At 39.0% G+C, this 11,439-nt stretch overlaps 1 protein-coding gene across 7 annotated transcripts in view; it reads right to left on the reverse strand.

The window, feature by feature from the left end:
• The window catches only part of RAB3GAP2 (RAB3 GTPase activating non-catalytic protein subunit 2), a 53,610-nt gene extending 42,636 nt beyond the window's left edge, over positions 1-10,974 (reverse strand). For 3 of the 7 annotated variants that reach the window (XR_010388585.1, XM_026107844.1, XM_026107836.1), the window contains exons 1-2: positions 10,752-10,974; positions 2,208-2,276 (exon numbers count right to left, since the gene is read on the reverse strand). Coding sequence is in view for 6 of the 7 variants with exons in the window: in XM_026107844.1 (XP_025963629.1) it covers positions 2,208-2,276; positions 10,752-10,959 (277 nt within the window). In the remaining variant the exon portion in view is untranslated. Of the gene's footprint in view, positions 1-2,207; positions 2,277-4,791; positions 5,982-10,751 lie in introns of those variants that run through there. The other 4 variants (XM_064509713.1, XM_064509712.1, XM_026107853.1 and 1 more) reach the window with 4 other exon arrangements.
• Between the last annotated feature and the right edge of the window lie 465 nt (positions 10,975-11,439).

Genomic DNA, 11,439 nt, shown 5'->3' on the forward strand with positions numbered 1-11,439 from the left:
AGTACAAGATGTCATTGATCCTTCATTAGGGCCTCTTCACCTTACAACGACAAATTATTCAAACAGGTATGTCTTTTCTCAATTTCTCCACCACCATTTCAAGAAAGCAAAGATGTATTTCTGGTTTTATACAGCAAACTGAAGCCAAGAGTGGGGAAAAAAAAAGAACCACCACCACCAACAAAATCCCATACCCATGTGTCCACTTGATAGATGAACTTCTTCCAGTGGGTACAAAGACCTAAGACCTCATTGACTGCAAAATTTAAACTTCAGCTTGATTTATCTATTTTTTACTATTCCAAAGGTAGCAAAAGCCCCCATCTTGTACACATTAGCAGGCAGCTACAAAGGGAAAGAAAGGGGAGAGGTGGCTCTCTCCAAACCTTCACAACCCTATGTACATGCCCCCAAACAGCTTACCAACAGATTTAAGATGTCCCATAAGATATGGCAAGAACCACATACACACAATTTTGTGATAAGTAATATTTTTATACTTAAATGGAACATCTCCCTTTTCATAATGCGTAGTGTGTGTGTTTGGTTTGGGTTTGAAATTTTTGTTGTTTTTTTTTAAAGTTAATTTCAGGATCAGACAGTAGCAACATATGTTTATCTTCACCCCTAAGGGATGTATATGGAAATTCATCCGTAACAACTGAACGCCTGAGGCCAGGATGATGCAGATTTCACCGCCATCACTCCCAAAGCAGCCAAAGCAAAAGCTGAAGCTGTGGTCTCTGAGGGGAAAAAGGGCACAAGGACATTGGCTATTCACCTCCTTGCCAGACAACACAGAGGAAAATTAACAACAGCCTGATCGATTTCAAGCCATTCAGAAACCTCAGAGAAAGCCCAAGCTTACCTCAAACATCTGGGAAAGCTGTGAATTGTAAAGATAGGCTCAATTCTTAACGGTCTTATAAGGGTTAATGTGCTAGTCTTTTATAAAAAAAATTCACACCTTCTTTCACTTGAAAATACAAAATTTAATGTGAATTGAAGAGCCTGTGCAAAGGTTAATTATGCACAGGCATTTCTTAGTAATAGATCAAGTTTTCCTACAGCCAGCAAAAATGAGAAGCCATTACTTGCCTATTTTAAATAAGGTGGAAATTTTTGTACAATTCTCAAACAACAAAAATGTGAAAAGCCTCAATAAGCCAATACGCATTGCTGTAGTTCAGCAGAAAAGATGAATACCAACTCTCATACAGAATCACCGATATCAATATTACTGTTTCAGGTTTCATAAGACTTCAAGATTTTCCCAAGGATTTCTTTCAGATTTTTCCATTAACTGATGTCATGTCTACATCAACTTTAAGAAGAAGTTGAAATGTCATACCTCAGGTTAGTTTAAATTTAATTTTAAGCAAGCAAGATTCTGCCATTTTGGATAGTCAAATGGTATGGACAACAAGATTTATATCAAGAACACTCAAATTTTATTTGCTCTAAAACCTCTGGTTTCTTTAGCACTACACAAAGCATCCATACTCTCTGGAACAGAAATCCATACTCTCTCTGTTTAGGCAGACACTTAAATTTTTGTATGGCTAATGAAGACAGAACCTTAAAAATATATTTTAGCTTTAAGAAAGAAGCTTTTCACCAATACTACTGAGAAGGTATTTCACAAGACTGTATAAGACAAAACACCCACTCCATGAATAACCTTTATTAGAATTTGAAAGGTCTCTACCATCCACAAAAAGGGTGAGTCAACCAGTCTCACTGCATCATCATCAACACAGATCTCACTGCACAGTTATTTCAGGCATGACTATGTAAGTAAAAAGCTTCAAAGGGTCATGGTCTCATCTCATACCTGAGCTTGAAAATTTTATAGTGCACAAATGTATTAACATAAGGGAGAATTATGGCAAGCACTGTTGGATATAAACTACAAGAAGAAAACACTAAAACTTCAATGTTTACTCCAAGAAAGCTAAATAAGATTCTACTTTTGTTTGAATTTCATTAGCTCAAAAGGCAACAAAATCCCATTTCTACCAAATTCATGGAGCAAAGAAGTACCTTTGTATGCCACAGCCCAGTTTTGCTACTTCTGAGAGAAACATAACCACATCCATAAAACACAGTCAGCCTTGAGGCCAATGTATTCCCTGCAGCACTGAGCAGATCACCATTCCAAAATATCTCAGCCACTTCATTTATGAGACTGAACACTCAACACAAACCTTTGACTGTGAGATTCTTGCTGCTTCTTTCTGAATTTTCATTGCTGTCATCATCATTCTCAGATGAATCTACATGAATCAAGGATAAGGTAATGTTGGGGCACCATCCCATAAGTGGGACTGCCGTGATCTTTTCAATTGTGACCTACTTTGCAAAGCCGGCATCTCCTACAGCTTGTAATCCTTACAAGCTTGCTCCTTCCTATTTATCCTCCACACTATATATATTGCCCCTCTGTGTTTTAACTGCATGTATTTTTCAAGGCCCTGCATGCATTCCCACCTTTCATACAGTAATTCTTGTGGGAAAAGTTATTTCTCTATCCATGTAATTCAGACACTTCACCTATGCAACTAAAATGGCTAGTGAAGCAGGGCATTAAACAATCACCAGTAAAACTCTGAAACAATGGACAGAGAAGCAACAGACAGAGGGATACACCTGTAATACCTGAAGTCACTGAAACAATCACAATGCCATTCATCTGTGCCAGCAAATCACAAAATATCCCACAGAAGTTGCCAGCTTGCAGAAACTGACACTCTTCCCCATGCACCAGCACCCACTAACGACAGTCAAGTGAGAGATGACACAGGAACCTAGGTGTCTACAACGAGGATTTTAAGGAAATCTCCCACATTTTCCCTTAGTAAAATTAGAGCTCAGAAGCAGTAACTGTGGAAGAAAAGACATTATGTAGTGGCCAATAGCTAAACAAGCCCTAAACAGTTCTTGACTTTAACATGCTGTTACTTGGGAAATCTTCAAGCTTTTCTTCAAGATTTTCTACATTTCTTATTCACCTCTAGTAGACTTTTGGTAAACAGGTCTCCCTACTTTGATAAAGCAGCAACAAATGTCAGATTTTGCTTTACTACAAAGACAGTAAAAGTAGAAGTTGATTTACTGGGTTTACAAGCATCGTTTCATTCTTTAATCTAAAGCACGTAGCATTAAAACTTTACCATTACTGCATTTAAAACTTTAAGGCTGCTTATAATTTGGCAGAAAATTGCTTTAAGATGAATTTAATGCACAAAGGTTCACTAAAGAAAACCTAAGTAGAACATCCGAGGAATCAAGTACTATCCTGCTAACATTTCCACGCAACCGAAGTAACGTCTCTTAAGTTAATGGTTATATCAACATTTGCAGCACTGGTGTAATGAATAAGAGACTTCATTTCAAGCATATTTATTATAACCTCAAGAGCCAAAAGAATTATTTTGACTGAAACATATTTTGTTTAAAAGACAAGAAAAGAGGAGGAACTTTGGCAACAGAAATGCACCACTGCAGTCTAATTGGCAGTTAATGGGTCGAATCCAACATGAAACAGAATGCCATTTTCACTCAGTCTAAGATTTTCTCCCCAAAAGAAGTGCAGAATATACCCTTGCACACTGAAAACTGCCCAAATCACTGAACAGTTATGTCACAGGATTGCTCCTGATGCTGGCAGGTACTGGTAGGTAACAACTGCTGCAGGAGCTGGACCCTTCCCACGCTGGCTACCAGCCTCCCCATTGCCACAGCAGCACAATGACCTGGGCCAGGCAGCAGTTGCCTTTCCTTCCAGGCACACAGACCTTGCTTCTCCATTCCAGCTCTCTTTAGCAGGTGCCAAAAGGCAAGTTGGACGTGAGCTTGCCAGTCACTGCTTGCACAGGTGGGAGAGTATATGAGGGGGGAGGGGAGACTCCCAGAGCTACAAAGGTGACACTAACCCTACATATATTGCAATGTATATTTGAAAAACAAAACAGAAAAGCTTAAGTTCATAAATTTATTTTTACAATATAAAAGGCAAATTTCAATTCATGCATCAGCCAATAATCTCTTTGCATTACTTCTGTCTTTATCAGTTTTTAGATTATCAGCCATTAAACTACTAAACTGCATCAATTAAAATCTAATATACATGCTCTTTCTATATATATGCATTAAATGAAATCAAGTCATGCACACATCTATTTCATATCTTAATTTCACATATGTAGTTTTTCATCATCTTGTTTATGATCTTCCAGCTTCTTTTCCATCCATGCTCCAAGGACTGATAAAATTGATATGCAATTGTTTCTTGCACTACTATCTACATACAAGAGTTCCAATTTTTTTTCCAATATGTATTTATTGGTGCTGTAATACCTTTGCATTACACAATCAGCGAGGCAAAAAAGACATTTCTTTTCTCTTCAGACTAAAGGATTTTAGACATATCTTCTTGCTCTTCAGTAAACACAGACATTTATTTGAAATGCTCCCCTGACTAGGGACTGCCAGATTTATCAAGCTGTTTTGGCAGCCTTACTACGAAGCCTCTTTTGAGACCAGTTTTCTTTCCGATTTTCAATTATCACTTTAGATGTCTGTAATAAGTGAAAAAAGCCCATGACACTCAAAATCAGTTAGTGAGCTCACTAATTTGAAAAGCAGTAAATTGAGAGATTTCTCCTCCTTTAGAAGGTCACTACTGCCTTCAACAGAAAAAAAATGTTAAAAATAAAAAATAATTGCAGGTACTACATATCTTCTTTAAAATAATGCTGCAAATTTCCGTGGTTTATAATTATAACCTACCTCCAAAAACAAAGTTTGAAGTACCATAGGAAAAAAAAAAAAAGCCTTGTGATGCTGTACAGCATGGGAAACAAATGAAATAAATGATACAGAAAATATAACATCTCATTTTTCTTTCAGGTACAGGTCACAGCTCCAGTTACTGCAGAAAGAAAAAAGGACTGTTCAGTAAAGGAGATGTTAAAGCAGTAAGAGACTCAGGGTGAAGATGATACAGACAAAGTACTCTGATGCCATTCTGCCATGGGTGTTGACAGCATATCATTTAGTCTACCAATATCTAGGAATGCGTTAACAATTATGCAAGTAACAAAATACAGGCAGAGTATGTTATGTTGTGTTATGGGAATACTGAAATGGGAAGAAAGGATACTTAAATGTATATAATGCAATCTGGAGAGAGAGGATCCGATTAAAAGATGCAAGACAAGAAAGCTTGTCAGAAGGCTCTTCAATAAGAATATACCAAATTCAATAAGAGGGACACAGAAACAGTTAAGAACTCTGTTGCTAAATGCAGTCTAGAATTAAATTTTAAAATGCATTTTTTCTTTTTAACCTTGTTTGCAACTCTGAAATAAAAAGCCTGGTCATCTGTATCTCTGAATTAAGTTATTTGATCCAAATAAAGGAAAGTATGCAAGCACAATTCCAAAGACAATGATTAGGGGACTCCAGGGTTGAAAAGCACTTTCCAGGATGCTGCCAATTTAACAGGACTGGATTTTGGAAAAAGTTTCTCTGCCAGGAATAAGCCATCACCCCTGCTGTAACAAGGGACAGTAAAGGACATGTCATAGCCCTGAACTAATCCCCAAATCTGTCCAAACTCTTTTTTTTTAATCCTTTTTTTCCTCTTCCTCCCTCATATAAGCAGCAGGCTCCCAAAGTTTTATGCTGGGCCACATACTGCTCTTAAGTGACCTATTTGCTATCAGAGATGCATGTACAATGGCTGGGAACTCCCAAATACAAGTTTTGTTCTGAAGAGTTTCATTTAGGTAATGGGAGATAAACATATCTGGAATTAATAACACACGCACCCCAGAAAACTAATGATTTTTTATTTTGTGTTGTTCTTATTAAAAAGCTCCAAAGTTCAGCTAGAACCTACCTGGTTATGTCACTATACAGCTGTCATCAAGCCTACCAAACCAAGCATTTTAAAACACACAGTATGAGCTCAGAATCTATGGAAGAACAGAGAGATCTGACACATCAATTCAAATAAACAGCAGTTCAATTCCTCAAACAAACCAGAAAAAATTATGGAAAGTGTTATGCATGTCATTACCACACGATTTTCTGCTCTTTTCAGTTAAATATCCATTAATTTCTTAATGTTAGAATTCCGTTATGTCTGTAAGCTTTATCACATTTTGCAAACAGGATGCATTTAATGAGTTATTTTTCATTCATGTGCAATGTCTTATTGCAGACAGTAGTATAATAGAGATAACTGTTACAGCTGTTTTCTGATCTAGCCAACATTCATTCCCAAACATCCTGCATCACAGCAAGCTGTCAAATTAAATGTAATACAAATACTTTCTATTCCCAGTATCTGTACATTTGAAACAGCAGTTTTCAAAGCCACTTAGATACCACCAGGTTCATGCTCCACAAAGCCTCACTATTAACATTAGCATTAACTTTTCCTAAGAATCTTAAATTCTCATGCTTTATGAGTCATCTTCTTCATCAAAATGTGAAAAATTATTCAAACCCTTTTCTAGGGAAGAAAGGAACAGAAATTCCATATGGAGCATCTTCAGCTAGCTTAATCCACAATAATGTTTTTATTGCTTTAAGCCAAGTGATGCCAGACCCACCACAACACATTTTATTCTAATTAGTTCCCTCCCCCCCCCCAAAAAAAGTAACCACATATTTTTATCAGCGCAGATACAGAGATACTTCAATAATCAATAAACATCATTACAGTTACTTTTGTATTGCATTATTAGAAGTTTCAATGCATGATTCCATAAGGCAACCAAGGAGGAGGACACAAACACTTCCTTTCAGTGTTTCCTGGCCTGTTTCACAGGCAGTTGCTGAACTGACTTTACATAAGGCACAATGGAGGTCATCTCCCCCACCCCCACCCCTCCCAGTTTATCAGAAGAGTATATCCTTCACATGCACTAGACAGATACAAACTGTTGTCCTACTGAAAGAGGGGAAGTAAAGTCATAGTTGATAGCATGCTTTTTATCATCCTTTTAAACACAGTTCATCAGTAGAAATGTTCACCTCTACAAAGGACGAGAAAATTTCACTTTCTCTTAGAATGAATGAAGGTGCAGATTCTTTTAAAAAGTGAGTTACCTACAACTGTATTTTTAATATATGTATCATTTTGATAAGCCTTTTAAAATTAAATTTGAAATTGAAAACGTAGATTGTTATATTTAAAATAAATGAAATATACTGCATCAATAGCAAATACAACTAGATTAAAAGGTAAAGCTTTTTTATTTATACACATAACTGGAAAAGACATCTAACTTCTCATGTTGCAAAACTTTTGCTGATGTCACAGTACCACATACTGATTTAGAAATACATACTGTTTGCACCTTCTGAATGAAGCAAAGTCTTTTCATTTAGCATGTATACAAAAATGCTTTCACATCAACCACCTTGAATTTTAGCACAGCCAGTAGATGCATAGAAAATATTTTGATAAGTTTGGTCAGAATTAAAAAATGTCCAAGAGCAGCAGAAAAAGTTTTCATCTTCTGACCTGTAACTAAGAAAACAATAAAAGAGAAGATCTATAACTTTCCAAAAACAACCAACCAAACAAAAAAAAACCCTCACAACATTGGCAACACCCTTTCAAAAATATTTGTTATCCAAAACGTGACAGGAGCTTTTACTAAGCACCTATAACACTTTATTTTAAGATATGACTCCAAAACCCAGAAATAATCAGTTCATTAATTATAGTTAACATGCTTTCTGTTTAAGAAAAACTTTTAGTATAAACATTTAACTTAACCTTTTCCTTAGGTAGCCAGGATCTTTCATTTAACTACAAAACTTAAATACTAATTTTCCATAAAAATGAAATACAGTTTCCATCCAAATACAGCTTAACTCAAAAAAAACAAAAAAGAAAATTAAAAAAAAGCTCTAGTAAATAAAGGGAATAGGTTCCTTATAATTTTGGTAAGTGTTTATTAAGCTATATTTATCCACATATAAGCAATTACGTAAGTACAGTATAGAATTTGATTGCAAATGAGCTATTTTCTCTGTTAAACATATAAGCAAAGACAAACTCCTCTCTTTTTCCTTAAAGATTAAAAATGCAGATTAAAGTCCAAGTTTTTAATGTATAATTTCATTAAAATACCATTTTAAAACAATACATTCTGCCAAGGCAGCAGTTTTTACTAAAGCTTTCTCTGATAAGAAACAATTATTTAGATCTTGCTTAGTTTAAAAATCTATGCCTTTGCTCTGGTTATATGAGCATGCTTTTTTTTTTTAATTGCTTGGAAAAATGTCTTGTTTTCTTTTTCTGGTGCACAATATTAGATGCAGGGGGGTGTTTCATGTTCTCATACTTTCCCAGTTTTTCTTTATGTCCAGCAAAGAGTTCTTTCACGTGAACAATGTAAGAGCCAAAGTATACAACTATTACCAAAGAGAAAACAGAGAAATTTTCAGACTGCCATGCAACAAGTCAGTTGCTTACTGGTAAGAAAGGTGAATGGGGTAATATGTAGATGAAAATAATAAAGAATGAAAAACTTAACAAAGTATTTCAACCAGAGCAGCAACTCCTGACACATGTTATCAGCTACCAGCTTTTCATATGTTCATTTACATCAAGAGAAAGCAGACACTTTTCTTTTTTAAAACTTTCTTTCTTAAGCAGACTTTCTCTTCTTTTTTTTTTTCTTTCTTTTTTTAGATCATCCCTTCTGTTTTCCTAAATTGAACCAGCCTGAAGTCTAAGCCAAAAGACAAGCAACGACTGCAGCATCTGTACCAGCTCAATTTAACACAATGATTTTCCAAACAATCTTGCAGCTTAACTATTCAGTTCATTAGGCAGCAAAGGAGCAGCAGTGCAGACTTGGAAAAACAAGTGCAACAGGAAAAGGATCTCATGTTCCATGCAGCCAATGCATTTTTTTCTAACTAAAAGATACTTCCACAACTTATCTCTAACTTAAGATACCTTCACCAGTTGTAACAATGTTTCTCCCTGTCAAAGATGAATACACTAACAATTTCTTCTTCAACATCACTACTTTATGTTCTTATGTAAAAGTTGCTTCAGGAACTCTTTTTCATTTACGTTTATGCTTATTTATCCTGAACCAAGAAAAGACCTGCAGTATCAACAAATTGCACAAGTCCGAAAGGTTTGAAAAAGTCCAAATAAGCAATGTTTTGAAAAATATTTGATTCTAACACTGGTCTGCATCAATGATTGAATGAGCAAACATAAAGGTAGTCCAGCACACAGCCAACTCATTAAAATTGAAGAAAAGCACATCTTAGAACATTCTTTGCTTCTCATTTTGGGGGTTTTCCAAAATATTAGAAGTTTTCTCTCTTTACAGCTGCCATTTGATAAATCTACTCTAACAGAAGAAAAGTATTCAGTGGAAGTTATTTTACACAAACTACTCTCACGTATACTACCAAATAAGAGAGAAATAGTTAAACTTCTTTTGCACATATTTTTGGAACACAAACATGTGTTACCATCTTTTGCCTTTATCTTAAATATTCAAGAGACACTAACAACTTCTAAATGGTTCCAAAACCTCTCGTTTAGATTCAGATGATACCAAGAAGATATGGAATCAGTATGTATTTTTCAGAGCATTACAGGAGTAAAACAACATGCACAAAAGTAGCACATAACTGTTTTCTAACAAAACTTTTGGATAATCTAAGGTATGACAACGAAATTTGGCTGCATAAAATTCTTCTAAAGTTACTTTCTTCCAAGTGCATTTCAACAATACAGTGAATCAAATTCAACAGTGAACACAATAAGAAACCAACAATAAAATGCATTATAGTAATATGGATACAAAAATTTTGGTGGCAAAATTAACTAACTGAGCATATAATGTACTTTTATATTACTTTCACAACTGTTGCATCATTTCTCCCCTCTTTCCTGTCCACCTTTTAAGTTTCTAAATAAGCCTCTCTGTGCATTCTCCCACAGCACTGTTTATATTTGACAGTACTTTACGAGGACCTCCACCAACCTCTTCAAATGCTTTATTTACCATGCAGTTGCCAAAAAAAACCCCAAATACTGGCCAATATAGTTAATGCAATATTGCACAGACAAGGCACAGGCCAGCAACTCATCTCCCTGTGCTGCCTAGCCTGTGAGTGGACCTGTCGGTCCTTCTCTGTCCAGAACACAGGCTTTGTCCCAGAGAGCCCAGCTTCCTACTCTGTGTAACGCTGCACGCAACAGAAACCTGCTCCACAACTTCGGATTGCAGTTGTTATAAGGTGGATTTTTTTTTAAAGTCAACAAACTGTTTACCTTACCTTAAGTGCGTTTTGCATGGTCAGACAAGCCTACGTGTGCTACTTGTTAACACGAGACCTTCAGAGAACTGCAGCCCTTTAAGCGACAAAATCACAAAACCCGCACCCCAAACTCCGCGGCACCCAGGCCCCAGGCAGGCACAGACCCTCACCCACACGCTCCAGGACGAGGACCGGGGGCCACCAGAAGCCCCCCGAGGGCAAGGAAAGCCAGGAGCGGCACGCTGGCACTCGGCCCCCGCAGGAGGGCACGGTAACGCCGCTCGCCTGCCCTCGGCCTCCCGGCGTGGGCGGCTCCCGCCCCACCGGGCCCCGAGGAGCAGCCACCCCCCCGCACGGCCTGGCGTCGGGACGCCCCGACGGGACGGGACGGGACGGGCGGGCCGCGGCTCCCCCTCGCCCCGGCACGGACTCACCGCTCTCCCGGCCGGCCGCGGCGCTGCCCTGGCGGCGGTGCGGGCACAGGAAGTCGCGAGCCGCCTCCAGGTCCTGGAAGTGGCCGAAGGGGACCAGGGTGCACGACATCGTGCCACTGGTGCCGCCGCCGCCGCCACCCCCCTCCCGGCGCCGGCCGCCCAACCCGGAAACGGTCGCCGACTTCCCGACGGCCTCCGCAGGGCGCATGCGCGGAGCGGAGACCGGCGTCTGCGGGGGGGGGCGGGGACCCTCCACCGCGCGCCCGGGGCATCGGCCACGTGACCGCGGTAGCCGTTGGCGGCGGGCGGGGGCCGTTGGCGGGGAGGGGGCGCCGGGCTGGGCCGGTCGGGATGGGATCGGCAGCGGCGGGTCCTTGGCAGCCGGGAGGGCAAGGACGTGCCGCGCGTGCGGAAGGGCGGGCTCCCGGGCGAGAAGGCAGCACTTCTCTCTGTTCTCCACTGTTTGGGCAAACAGGCGCTTCTTCAACGTACGGTGTTGACAGCGGGTCCGCGGAGCGTCAGAGTGACCTCCAGGGCTGGGGCGAGGAGAAGCGTGCGTGAGAAGAGTACGAGGGGGTGATTTCTGGGCCCCCAAGAAGTTGCCCCGTCAGCAGCCCCTTGTTTGTTTATTTATTTATTTTAATAGATCTTATTTTACGGGGCTTTAATTGTATATAAAATCCCGTTG

This window comes from Dromaius novaehollandiae, chromosome 3, assembly GCF_036370855.1.
Source record: "Dromaius novaehollandiae isolate bDroNov1 chromosome 3, bDroNov1.hap1, whole genome shotgun sequence".
Lineage (NCBI taxonomy): Eukaryota > Metazoa > Chordata > Aves > Casuariiformes > Dromaiidae > Dromaius > Dromaius novaehollandiae.